The 14049-nt window shown below is 37.8% G+C and overlaps 1 protein-coding gene across 2 annotated transcripts; it reads right to left on the bottom strand.

Moving 5' to 3' along the window:
- Window positions 1-10584: 10584 nt before the first annotated feature.
- LOC113361372 lies at window positions 10585-13845 on the bottom strand. 2 transcript variants are annotated; one of them, XR_003365099.1, is made up of 3 exons: window positions 13650-13845; window positions 10984-11259; window positions 10585-10899 (listed from the first exon to the last, which is right to left on the bottom strand). XR_003365099.1 is itself a non-coding variant. In XM_026604633.1 (3 exons), exons 1-3 carry the CDS (start codon window positions 13711-13713, stop codon window positions 10765-10767), a joined length of 402 nt encoding a protein of 133 aa, XP_026460418.1. In that variant the 5' UTR covers window positions 13714-13845; the 3' UTR covers window positions 10585-10764. The 2 variants fall into 2 exon arrangements, 1 of the variants encoding a protein (XP_026460418.1); XM_026604633.1 differs by having other exon boundaries at window positions 10984-11186.
- Between the last annotated feature and the right edge of the window lie 204 nt (window positions 13846-14049).

Raw genomic sequence — 14049 nt, forward strand, 5'->3', positions numbered from 1 at the left:
AACTCTAACGGACGAGTGTTGTCTCGTGAGGGTTTACAGAAAAATATACCCACAAAATCATTTACGTTGGTTCAGCTTCGTTAATCTTCGTCTCCCTCTTGTGGAGGACACTGACTAACTATTTGTGTCAGATTGTATTTATGAAATTTTTCCTTCAAAAGTAATCAACATTCATAAAACCGGAATTCTTATCTTACTGACTCATAATAATGATGTTTCGCAATATTTTCCTATATGAAACGTGTGGATTATAAAACTTATTATTCCATAAAAGTAGTGTTTTAAAGACATGTATGTAACTGAAAATTACTTACTGATGAGTGCCAAATATTGTATATATTTATCCCTTTTTGTTGGCATTTTAACTCATCTTTTGTGCATTAATTCTACATTTTATCCCATATTCTGTATTTTCATTGTTTTCAAGAATAAATATTTTTATTAATTAATTCTGCATTTTTAGGTAATAAATAAAGTTCGGATGAGTCGCGGAGCGAAAAGAGCAGAAAAGTAGTGAAAAGCCGGGAGAAATTACGCAAGGAAACCGCGAAGAATGGTGCGCACAACCTCATTTTCTACACACAAAAGCGCCTCCGTTCTCAGCCATCAGATCATTTCTCAGAAGCATCCGACGGTCGCTCCTTCATAGATCATCAAAATCTGAAGTCTCTGCCAAGCACCACAGCGCTTAAATTCCAAGCCTTCAGATTAGATCACATTTAGATCCTACGGTCGTTTCTTTGCCTGCGCATCAAATCTCGATACTTCCGCTTAACACTACAGTACCTAACATCATCTAACACCGTTGACTTCGTGTGTTTCAAAATCCAACGGTTGCATTGATTCATCTCTCATCTCATCGTTAGATCTACCAACCATCTCCGCATCCCGCAGCTCAGAATCACAGAACATCAAGACTCGATGGATTCGCTCAACACTCTAGCAACCTATACCTATACCCTAAACTCGACCCATTCTTCACTTCTTTCTTCTTCTTTCTCTCGACCTCCTCTGCAACAGCCATCTTCTCCACCGTACACCACCACCTTCTCCACCTCTGTCACCACCATCTCTACCACCTAACCTCCACCTAATCACTACCAAACACCACATCATCACTCCCTACCTATCTAGACCCCTATTCCCTCCATCTCTCACGTTTCATCCATGAAACCCTAGGCGTGAGAGGTTGATGAAATAGGTGACCTAGAGAGAAATTGAAGCTATGGAGAGGTAGAGGAGTACAAATGGAAGCATGGGTCGAGAAGAATTGGAGAGTTATCACATCAAATTAGGTAAAAAAAAATCAAACCCTGATTTCAGTTAATTTGGGTATTTTCGAGTAAGCTCTAATTTCTGTTAGGGAGAGCATAGGGAAGCTAGAGTAGGGATATGGGTCTGATTTGTACTGTCAATTTAGGTAGAAATAATTTACCTAATTTCTGTTTGATTTTGGGATTTAGGTGAAGAACCCTAATTTTGTATTTTGGGGGAAATTGTGTCTGTGGGTATAAATAGCCCTGTGGGTGTGATGTAAAAACTTTATGTTGGGATTAGCCCACATCCAGGACTTTCATGTCCTGTTAGTTTCATTTCAATTTCAATTCATGCACTGTTAATTTTAGTTTAAGTGTTTTATACAATCTTTCAAGTGTTTAAGTGTTAAAATCTGTCAATTTCAGTTGTGATGTTTGTAGTGTTTAGAAGTTCAGTTTCATGTTCATGTTGTATTCCTGTTATGCTTGTCTCCTGTTATTTATAGTTTTGTTCATTGTTAGTCAGTTAGTCCTGTTAACTTGTGTTGTTGCTCACTGTTAGTATCAATGTTCCTGTCATGTTTAATTCACTGTCATTTGAAGGAATGCTAGGCTAGATTTCTTAGAAGCTTTGTGCTGATTGTGTAATGGAAGAAATCAGTGCTTAAAGCAAGCTGATTTTCTTGCCATTCCCTGTGTATGCTTAGGTTGCAGTGTTGATTGTGCATTGGGAGAAGCTAGTGCTTATAGCAAGCTAGTTTTCAACCCATTCTATAGGAATGCCTGTATTCTTGCCTTAGTATTGCTTCTTGTCAGTTTCTTTATACATCCCTGCCCTTGGCCTTAGGCCTTGGTTCATCTTGTTTTGTTCTTTGCTTTTGTGCATTGTTTTGTTCTTTGCTTTTGCTGTTGCCCTGTTGTATCTTTCATTTTGTTTTCTGTTGCTTTTGTTCATCTTTGCTTGCACTGTTTTCTGTGGCTTAGGCCTTTGCTGCTATTTGCTTTCCCCTGCTGTGCTCTCTTGTTACTGCACTGCTGCACTGCTCATCTTGTACATTCTATTGCATTGCTGCAACTCTCTTGCTCCTGCTGCTGTGTGCCTCTGCCAAGGTTGCTGCCAAGGTTGCTGCTGCTGTTGTTGCTGCCAAGGTTGCTGCCAGGCTGTTGCTGCTGCCACTTCTTCTCCTGCCAAGCCAAGTCCAGTTCTTGCTACTCCTGCAGCCAAGCAAAGGCCTAGTTCAATAACTGAGTCCAAAGCTCAATTCAAACTGAAGCCCAATTCAGTCAACTGTGGGCTTAACCAAAGCCCAGTTGTTTAAGACCAAAGCCCAAATTCATTAAGGCCCAATCCAATTCAGGCTTAATCAAAAGCCTAAGTTTAAGGCCTAAGCCCATTTGCACTTCAAAGACCAAACTGAGCCCATGCTCAGTTCCTTTTATTGTGAACAAACCCATTAGCACTCAAAGCCCAATTTAAGCCAAAAGGCTTCAAAACCCAACAACAATTTAGGAACCCAATTAGCTAAAACACTTCCAAAACACACCCGATCTCTGTGGATCGACCCGTACTTGCACGAGCTACAATCGACGACCGTGCACTTGCGGTATTACTGTAGGCCCGTTTTTATTTGCGCTCAATTTCTATACCCTTTCGAGGCCTGCCAAGTTTTTGGCGCCGTTGCCGGGGACCATTTTGCATTTAAATATAATATCTCCGGGGCCTACCATTTTGCATTTAAATGTAGGCCCCCGTTCTTATCACGTTCATTTTTATACACCCTTCCGGGCCTGCCAAGTTTTTGGCGCCGTTGCCAGGGATTGGTGCTGTGTTTTATCTGTGTTTTGTTAGCTATTTTTGCATTTCATTGCATAGCATTTGCATCTGCATCTGCTTCATTTCATTTGCTGTTGGACCTGCTGATTCTGAACCTGTTTTTCCTCTGCTGGGACGCCACCAAGGAAAAGAACCAAAACCCAACTGGGTTTTTGCAACAATATCAGAGCAGCTGGGCTGTGCTACAAAGGTAAGCCTAAACCCATTCATTGAGAGAACCCAACCTGTGGGCTTCCAATTCTTTAATTGTGGGCTTGTAATAATTAACCCAATTTTTTGGGCTTTTTATTTTTCTATTTTGGGTTTGTAATAATTTATTTTTGGGCTTGTTTGTTTAATTTGTGGGCTTGTATTTATTTTGTGTGGGCTTGTTTAAATTCTTTCATTGGACTTGTATTTTGGACTCTGGGTTTAAACCCAGCTGAGCTTATAACTGATTGTGGGCTTGTATTCCACTCAACAGTGGACCTCGAAACCAAAGTTTTAAAACAAACGTCGGGCCTTAACCAACTGGGCCAAATTAAACTTTCAAAATTAAAACTTGGATTTTCGTAGGCCGCAGCCTTCATTCCATTAGAGGACAAACAGTGGGCTTGCTCCCATTTCAAAAACCAAATTTTATTTTTTTTTTAAAAAAAAAAAAAAAAAAAAAAAAAAAATTCTTTTGCTCCCAATTTTAAAAAATTTCTTTTATATCCCACCAAAACCAAATTTTTCCCAAAATCCAAACCCATCAAAACCAAATTTTTTAAAACCATTAAAACCAAATAGTGGGTTTGTGTCATTCAAAATGGGCCAACCTCGTGCTCCATGAATACATGTATCCATCAATACAAATTCCATTATCATGTATTGTCCTACCTCAAACCAATAACCCTTTTAAAATAAATGCAAGCATGATACAAATACTTCCTATATTTCGAGGGTTCGATTCTGAGAACCCCTATACTCATGTAAGAGAGTTTGAACAAATTTGTCGGACTATGCAACCTGATCATTTGTCCGAAGACTCTCTGAAATTGCGTTTGTTTACATTTTCTTTAAAGGAAAGGGCCAAAACATGGTTTTACGGTTTGAGACCACAATCAATCACCACTTGGGAACAACTCACTAATCTTTTTCCAAAAATTTTTCCACACCATAGGACCATCGCTATTCGTCAAATATCAATTGTTTTGTCCAATTGGATGAGGAAACTTTTTCACTATTTTGAACGTTTTAATGATTTGTTGAGTGAATGTCCGCACCATGGAATTGAGAAGTGGAGACTTGTCGTCATCCTCTATGAGGGACTAGACTTTAAATCTCGAACCATGGTTGAATCTATGTGTAATGGTGAGTTTATTGATAAATCTGTGGATGATGCATGGAATTTTTTAGCCGAGATTGCAGAAAAAAACCCATCAATGGGAATCCGTTAGGGAAACAGGAACAACACCACATTATGAATCACCCCATGAATTAGAGTTTTATTCTTGTAATAGCTCCGACCTTAGGATTGAAAATTATCCTAGATTGCAAAATGCCTATCATGATGATGATGATGATTATGATGTTATTTAGAAGAACATGTCTATACTGAAAATGTTATGGAACCTTTGGGTTCAAATACATTAGGCTTCTCTGCCCCGACCTTAATGCATGATATTTCTTCTAGTATTCCATGTGATGTTTCCCCTGATGTGCCGATACGAGAATAAATCTGTTGATGATGTTGATAATTCTGATTGTAATCTTGCCAATGTGATTGATGATAATGAGCATGATGTGACATGTGTAGATGAGTTAGAAGATTTTGATTTGATTGATAATATGCCTATTCTTCTACCTAAGTCACAATTGTTGGCCTTCCACCCAACCTAGATTTGGTTTGTACCATATTGTAAACCAATTTTTCTGAAAATGCCTAACCTAGGTTTGGAACTGTGTGCTTCCCAAGTCCTCTTGGACTATTTTGCTTCAAAATATAATACTTTGAGGAAACCACAGTTGGAATTAGCATGTTTGCCCGTCCCTAGCACAGTTCATTTCGAGCTAGACCTTTTGCATAATGAACCCCCGAAACTGCGCGATTTTGTTTTCAAAATATATCTTCTGTAAAATCCAGGTTTGGGGGTAGCTCATTGTTTCACAGTTTCACTTGGTTTCTATCATTTTATTGTGTGAAGCTGTTGAAATGTCTACACTTCGTCTTTTGGGTTGATCCTCAACTCTTTAGATTGTTAGTGTATGGTGAATTTTTTGTATATAATCCAGTAGATAAAATTTCTTAAAAACCCTTTTGTTCCTTTTGTATATATTTTGCTAATCCAATATGATCTCGGCTGAAATATGTTGGATTTTTGCCTTGAATAACGGAGTTTTAATTCTGCTTTCGCCGAAATCGGGTATTCTCTCTCCTTTTACTCTACTCAGCATGTCCCTTTCCATATGTTGCATTTTCATTCTTTCCATATTTTGAAACATTGAGGACAATGTTTAGTTTAGGTTTGGGGGTATAGAGTAGATGCCACGATAATATGCTATAATTGAAAACAAACTCCTTCTTCTTTTTGAAAAAAATTGAAAAATTCCAAAAAAATTAAAAAAATCAAAATTCTAAAAAAATTAAAAAATTGAAAAAACTCATAAAAATGGAGCTCATTTACCTTGAAATGTTGACTCTTGTGCAAATATGTATTTTTATTAGGAGTCTTAGTCTAGATATTTAGGCACCCTGATTCTAGCACAATTCACATAGTGATAAGAAATTTGCACGCGCACGATCTACCAATACATGTATGGCCTCGATCTTCAAGGTGTTGGATAGGAAGTTACGATTGCCAATCACTTTAGAATACTGAACGAAACTTGACTAGCTTGTTCTTTGGTTGGTTGGGATAGAAGGTGGAGGTTACATTAAGAAAGACAACCATCGAATTTAACTGGGTGCATCAAAAAGGGCTACCTCTTGCAAAGTGTCATGTAATCTTTTGTTCCTTTTGTATATGTATCAAAGTGTTCCTCAAAAAAAAAAAAAAAAAAAAAAAAAAAAAAAAAAAAAAAAAACGATGTATATATTCAGAAAAAAAGAGAAAAAAAAAAAAAAAAAAAAAAAAATCAAGTATTTATCAATTCCATCATCTCTTGTTCCAAAAATAAAAGAGAATAGTAAATGTAAATAAGAGTCATGTAATTTGTCATCTTTTGTTGTTTCTTTGTAATAAGCAAGGAGGGTGTATGCCATTGATGTACAACGCGAGCAATTGTGAAATACCTCCAACTCATTCACAATTCTCGTAAAGTCCGGACAGCTAGCTAGATTTCGACCTCAGTTCTTAGCCTGAGAAACTATCTCTTGGTGATTAGTAGTCATGACTTCAGATCTTTCTTTACACATGTGTAGATACACTTTACACTCTTATCACATGTCCTTATTTGTTATCAGTGCTAGGATTGTGCCTTGATAGCTAGATTGACATCTCCATTTTGCTGTGAGCTTCTACTGTTTTGCACATGTCACGTTTGACGGAATATGAGCTTATATTTTGTCCTTAGGTTTGTAGGCACACCTCTGGTAAACCTTCACGAGACTTCAACTCGTCCACTAGGGACACTTAGTGGTTTAAAAGGCTTAGTGCATACGCTAAATGCATTCGAGAGACCAGCGACAGTGGTATAGTTAGGATTTCCTTAGTTTTGTTTTACTTGAGGACAAGTAAAATTCAGGTGTTGGGGGTATTTGATGAGTGCCAAATATTGTATATTTATCCCTTTTTGTTGGCATTTTAACTCATCTTTTGTGCATTAATTCTACATTTTATCCCATATTCTGTATTTTCATTGTTTTCAAGAATAAATATTTTTATTAATTAATTCTGCATTTTTAGGTAATAAATAAAGTTCGGATGAGTCGCGGAGCGAAAAGAGCAGAAAAGTAGTGAAAAGCCGGGAGAAATTACGCAAGGAAACCGCGAAGAATGGTGCGCACAACCTCATTTTCTACACACAAAAGCGCCTCCGTTCTCAGCCATCAGATCATTTCTCAGAAGCATCCGACGGTCGCTCCTTCATAGAGCATCAAAATCTGAAGTCTCTGCCAAGCACCACAGCGCTGAAATTCCAAGCCTTCAGATTAGATGGTAGTTGAATCCAACGGTCGCTCCCTTGCTGTGCATCAAAGTTTGATACTTCCGCTTAACACTACAGTACCTAACATCATCTAACACCGTTGACTTCGTTGTGTTTCAAAATCCAACGGTTGCATCGATTCATCTCTCATCTCATCGTTAGATCTACCAACCATCTCCGCATCCCGCAGCTCAGAATCACAGAACATCAAGACTCGATGGATTCGCTCAACACTCTAGCAACCTATACCTATACCCTAAACTCGACCCATTCTTCTCTTCTTTCTTCTTCTTTCTCTCGACCTCCTCTGCAACAGCCATCTTCTCCACCGTACACCACCACCTTCTCCACCTCTGTCACCACCATCTCTACCACCTAACCTCCACCTAATCACTACCAAACACCACATCATCACTCCCTACCTATCTAGACCCCTATTCCCTCCATCTCTCACGTTTCATCCATGAAACCCTAGGCGTGAGAGGTTGATGAAATAGGTGACCTAGAGAGAAATTGAAGCTATGGAGAGGTAGAGGAGTACAAATGGAAGCATGGGTCGAGAAGAATTGGGAGTTATCACATCAAATTAGGTAAAAAAAAATCAAACCCTGATTTCAGTTAATTTGGGTATTTTCGAGTAAGCTCTAATTTCTGTTAGGGAGAGCATAGGGAAGCTAGAGTAGGGATATGGGTCTGATTTGTACTGTCAATTTAGGTAGAAATAATTTACCTAATTTCTGTTTGATTTTGGGATTTAGGTGAAGAACCCTAATTTTGTATTTTGGGGGAAATTGTGTCTGTGGGTATAAATAGCCCTGTGGGTGTGATGTAAAAACTTTATGTTGGGATTAACCCACATCCAGGACTTTCATGTCCTGTTAGTTTCATTTCAATTTCAATTCATGCACTGTTAATTTTAGTTCAACTTTAGTCCACAGTTCAATTTTAAGTGTTATAAAATCTTGTCAATTTCAGTTGTGATGTTTGTAGTGTTTAGAAGTTCAGTTTCATGTTCATGTTGTATTCCTGTTATGCTTGTCTCCTGTTATTTATAGTTTTGTTCATTGTTAGTCAGTTAGTCCTGTTAACTTGTGTTGTTGCTCACTGTTAGTATCAATGTTCCTGTCATGTTTAATTCACTGTCATTTGAAGGAATGCTAGGCTAGATTTCTTAGAAGCTTTGTGCTGATTGTGTAATGGAAGAAATCAGTGCTTAAAGCAAGCTGATTTTCTTGCCATTCCCTGTGTATGCTTAGGTTGCAGTGTTGATTGTGCATTGGGAGAAGCTAGTGCTTATAGCAAGCTAGTTTTCAACCCATTCTATAGGAATGCCTGTATTCTTGCCTTAGTATTGCTTCTTGTCAGTTTCTTTATACATCCCTGCCCTTGGCCTTAGGCCTTGGTTCATCTTGTTTTGTTCTTTGCTTTTGTGCATTGTTTTGTTCTTTGCTTTTGCTGTTGCCCTGTTGTATCTTTCATTTTGTTTTCTGTTGCTTTTGTTCATCTTTGCTTGCACTGTTTTCTGTGGCTTAGGCCTTTGCTGCTATTTGCTTTCCCCTGCTGTGTGCTCTCTTGTTACTGCACTGCTGCACTGCTCATCTTGTACATTCTATTGCATTGCTGCAACTCTCTTGCTCCTGCTGCTGTGTGCCTCTGCCAAGGTTGCTGCCAAGGTTGCTGCTGCTGTTGTTGCTGCCAAGGTTGCTGCCAGGCTGTTGCTGCTGCCACTTCTTCTCCTGCCAAGCCAAGTCCAGTTCTTGCTACTCCTGCAGCCAAGCAAAGGCCTAGTTCAATAACTGAGTCCAAAGCTCAATTCAAACTGAAGCCCAATTCAGTCAACTGTGGGCTTAACCAAAGCCCAGTTGTTTAAGACCAAAGCCCAAATTCATTAAGGCCCAATCCAATTCAGGCTTAATCAAAAGCCTAAGTTTAAGGCCTAAGCCCATTTGCACTTCAAAGACCAAACTGAGCCCATGCTCAGTTCCTTTTATTGTGAACAAACCCATTAGCACTCAAAGCCCAATTTAAGCCAAAAGGCTTCAAAACCCAACAACAATTTAGGAACCCAATTAGCTAAAACACTTCCAAAACACACCCGATCTCTGTGGATCGACCCGTACTTGCACGAGCTACAATCGACGACCGTGCACTTGCGGTATTACTGTAGGCCCGTTTTCATCGCATCATTTTTATACCCTAGTCCGGACCTGCCACTTACATCATTGTATGTCTGGCCGGATCGATGGTTTCGCCATAGTGGAACAACCATACTAACATATAGTCCCACTCATTGTCTTATTGATGAAACCTTTTGTCGTACATGATTCCTAGTTCTTTGGTTGAGATTTCCATAGGTAACTAATAATTGTTGAAAAACCATTTAGCCAATTTATATGTATAGAAGAAATAATGCCTTCTCTAGCGTTTGCTGCATGAAAAACATTTAGCCAATTTCTAATTATGAAAGTATCTTCCTCCAGTGTGAATCTGGACACCATCTCCCCACTAATAATTAAAAAAAATATAGGAAAATAAAGGAGATGCTGAGAAATTGATTGTGTAATTGTGGTTGAGAGGACTCGAATTTGTAGAAAATTTAGATAAAGATGGAGAAGATTTGCGTGTATGAACTAAATTTGCGTGTATGTCCCTTCGTTTTCAAAAATCAGAAAGAAAAGAAGTATCATTGCATTGTTGTGTGTGTTTTGAAAAATCGACTTTAAAGAACACTTATCACTGCTTTCAGATGTCTTATTCATCGATTTATGTCAGTGATAAATATTACTCAATATAGATTCTGGTGGATAAAGACAAATATCAAATTGCAAATAACTTAAATTACATAATTGTATAGTAATTCCAAAACTAAATCTAATTATAGGGTAAAATGCAAACAACTAAAATTACATAAGGGGTACAATAATTTTAAAACTAAACACAACTATAGATTGTAATATGCAAACAACTGAAATTAAACAAGGGGTACAATAATTTAAAAACTAAACATAACTCTAGATTCTAAGATGCAAATAACATAAATTACACACGTTAATTTAACACTACTAAAACGCAAATAATGCTTAAGAAATTCAATAATAGCGGTGAGCATGCCCCAGAAGAATCATAATATCATTCTCCATTCCTAAAATAGCGGCCTTCTCGGACTCAGGCAATGTATCCACATTAATAGCAAGTATCTTCAAGTCTGTTTCATGTTGTTTGGTACTTGTTAATACGCTAGTACCCTATTTCCAATATTTTGAGATGCTCTGCATCTTCCTTCTGGGTGGCTTGCCTTGGTTGAGCTTCTTCTTTTTGCCACTGGAACCTTTGTTCGCTTTCTTTTTGCAGAAATACCAACACATTATCCAATCATTCATTTTGCGTTATGGCCTCAAGTATATTTCGTTTAGACTTGTCTCTGCTTGGACCCCTCCTATAGTTATCGTCATAAAACTTTTTTTCTTCGTGACCCGTCCGAAGATTCACCAGGGGTAGATTGTGGATATCTAGACATAATAACATTCTCATCATCATCATCATTAATTAATTGGCTTGGTTGTGTTATTGTTTCACGATCATAAATCTCTGGATTGAATTCCTCAAAGTGTAGTTTTTCAAAATTTGGAATACATCGTCATGTCTCCATGTATTTCCATATTTCGGGTACTCCTCGTAATCCAATTGACATATGGAGTACTGTTGCAACAAAATGTAAAAGTCATTAATATCGTCAAAGATTATAAAAAATAAATAAAATTCTACGAAGCTAAATAAACTCACTGCGGTTTCAAGTGTGAATCCACTAGGCATGTTCCTAAAACAACCTCTAATGTGAGAAACATATCTCTTAATTTCCCTTTTCAAAGTGCTAACTCTTGTCTGCAATGACTTTGTGGTTCTGACAGGGTCACTCCTCGATGTTGCTTTGTACTCGGTTTTAATCTGCGACCAAAACTCTTTACATTGTTGATATTTCCCTATAACTGGATCACATGTAATCGATACATAAGCATTGATTAGTGCTACATCTTCAGACCTTGAGAATTTTGCTATTTTCTGTAACACAAAGGAAACACTTAAAACAGATGAAACAAAGAAATAAATGAAGAAAATCAGATGATTTTGGTGTGTTTGATATAGGATATCTTAAACTCTCTTTTTTCCTATACTTTTGTTTCTTCTTTATTTCATTGAGTAATATTTTACAGTAAGACGATGATTGAATTCTCAATGTTCTACTTAACAACGTGAACCTATTGAATTGAAAAAACACACAAAACCTGATGTAAGACGCACACTTATCCTAGACCACAATTATAAGTTAAAAACAAATTTTGGCATTCAAGATAGATTTTTTCTTGGCTACCCTGGGATGGAGCCCAGGTTGCCAGGCTTCAGATCCAGACCTGGTAGTCTGCATCACGAATTGCCATGTTTTCTACGCATGACCAAAGAAACATAATATAGTTGAGTAATGAGCATTCACCGAAATTGAGGAATCAAAAAGTGACATGAGTGTGTGTGTGTGTGTGTGTGTGAGAGAGAGAGAGAGATCCTTTTCTCCAGCAAAAAAATTACATCATTGGAAGGATTTATTCCCTGTTCACTAAACGTATAACATTCAACATACATGTGTTGAAGAAAGGAGAGGGATTTCATGAAGGTAAAAGGACTCCTTTGTGACTTGGGGACAACAGGCAACAAATGAACTGTGTGGTCTCTCGTATGGCCTCCCACGTAAATTCAACATATGAAGAGAGGAATTTTGGGGTGCAGAGTCAAAGAGAGTATGCTCGTATACATTCATTTTTAACTCCAAAGCCTTGAAGTTCATAGCATTGTATAAAAGTTTTCTTTAGGGTAAGGAAAACTATTGTTTTGAAGTATGGCTACTTGCTCCACTATATTCTGCAAGAAAAAAACTTAACTGGCAGGTGTGTGCCTTCTCCAGGTTAATGTCACTAAGTTGTGGTCAACCTTCATTAGTAACAACCTTTCCAGAGAAATGAAAGAGGGATGTTGATGAAACTAGTGCAGCCACTGATCCACAGTTACCGAAGGCAAGGATAAGAGTAACTCGGTTCTTCTATAAGGAACATATGATCATCCAGATAAGTTTCAGTTGAATACAACTACTTGAAGGCCTAAACAAAATTATCCTATTGTCAGACATATAGGTGCCGACAGAATGGGTTAAAGAAGTTGATCAAGCACAATGAGCAAGTGACTCGATGTATTGGTGAACATAAATGGATGGATAAAAAGACCAATAGGTTCCTTCTACACACCATGTTGGTAAATCATGAGTTTTTTTAAAGATCATTTTCTTTTAATCATAAGATATAACCTTTTCCCCATCTACCACTAAAAGGAAGGATGATTCTTCATCCTCCTCTTTAACACATAATACTTATAAAAATTGAAAATGTTCAACGTCAATGCGGGAGTACCTACTAATCTCTGGATATGTCATCAGCAAACTACCCAAATTAACCCGGTATTTGAAATTCCAACATGCATAATCATTCTGCATCTCCAAGATATCAAAACCAGTAGGGCATGGTCCAACAATTACGATGAGGTACAGATGACCCATGCACTCTCAAAAGTATTCAATATCCCACAAATCATCAACTATAATTGGCATTGGCAATGGCTTAGCAGTTTCACGTTCAACATCGAAACAAAATGAATATACATCATAATCTTCAAAGAGTCTGTGGAACCAGTGCAACAAACCATTCCAGAAGATACCATGCCACATGAAATACCCCCAAGGTGCTTGAAAAGGCTTCCCAGATAACCTCCATGAGCTCGTTTCTGAAGAATAGATTTCAATATGAAGATTGGGGCCAGGAGGTAGGGTATCATCTTTCGCAAAAATCATCTTCTCTTTGACGTATATGCATATAACTTGATGAGGTGATTTTAGTGGATTAAAATCTAAGCTAATACTGTGAACGATATCGACGAGATGACCTTGATCGCCTCTAAACGGTGAGGTAGGAAGCATTTTGTACTGATTAATGATGGATGGATTTGAAACATATATTGTAGTATCCGAGGGGCTTTGGATGCGCAGGATTAAATTACAACCAAACGAGAATCTTCTTTATCATAGAAATTTAAGGTTTTGAAGGGGCCACCACCTTCAGCACCAGCAACAAAGGAGAGAAACTGATATGTCGTGTCATAAGCAGGTGAGTTCTTACGATTGAGAAACAATCCAACCGAAGGAGGTATTTAATTGTTTCGACGAATATGATTATTAGCAAAGTAACGATCTGAGATTAGTGATAAACATTGTTTTGATACCAATTTAAATCTTAGTAAATATTTCAAAGGTAAACACAATAAAATCTCCATTAATATATCATGATTCACGCCTATTTTTTCTACTAAAGAAGAAGAAGAAGCCGCTAACGAGGAGGAGGAGCAGAGATTACCTGATGACGATGATGGCGACAATTTCGGATCCTTAACTTCAATTATCAAAGATGAGGAAGACATCTTCCAATCTGATTCACAAAGGGGACGAGATGAAACCCTAATCAGTGAAATTTGATTTTCTCAACACTCTGGTGTGTTCCCTCTTTTGCGAAAACTGGGGTGTACGTTTACGACGTCAGTTTTAGAAAACCGACGGACTTCGGTTTCGGTTTTGGCTAACCGAACTTATCGAAACAATATAAAATGTCCAATATAACATTTGGTGCAGATTTTGAAGTTGTATTATATGGAGGTTTATCCCTTTTTCAAAGGAAAAAATCTTACTAATATAAAGAAAGGGTATTTTGGTGAAGCCTTCTTTTTGGTTGGTCACAAAAAGACAAAATAGCTTGGTGT

This window comes from Papaver somniferum, chromosome 3 (assembly GCF_003573695.1).
Source record: "Papaver somniferum cultivar HN1 chromosome 3, ASM357369v1, whole genome shotgun sequence".
Classification (NCBI taxonomy): domain Eukaryota; kingdom Viridiplantae; phylum Streptophyta; class Magnoliopsida; order Ranunculales; family Papaveraceae; genus Papaver; species Papaver somniferum.

Coding starts and splice junctions, on each gene's coding strand:
- LOC113361372 (XM_026604633.1), bottom strand. CDS start 13,713: ATGTCTTCCTCATCTTTGATAATTGAAGTTAAGGATCCGAAATTGTCG. Junction 11,187..13,649: donor GTCGCCATCATCGTCATCAG/GTAATCTCTGCT, acceptor CATGTGATCCAG/TTATAGGGAAATATCAACAA. Junction 10,900..10,983: donor GATTCACACTTGAAACCGCA/GTGAGTTTATTT, acceptor TTGTTGCAACAG/TACTCCATATGTCAATTGGA.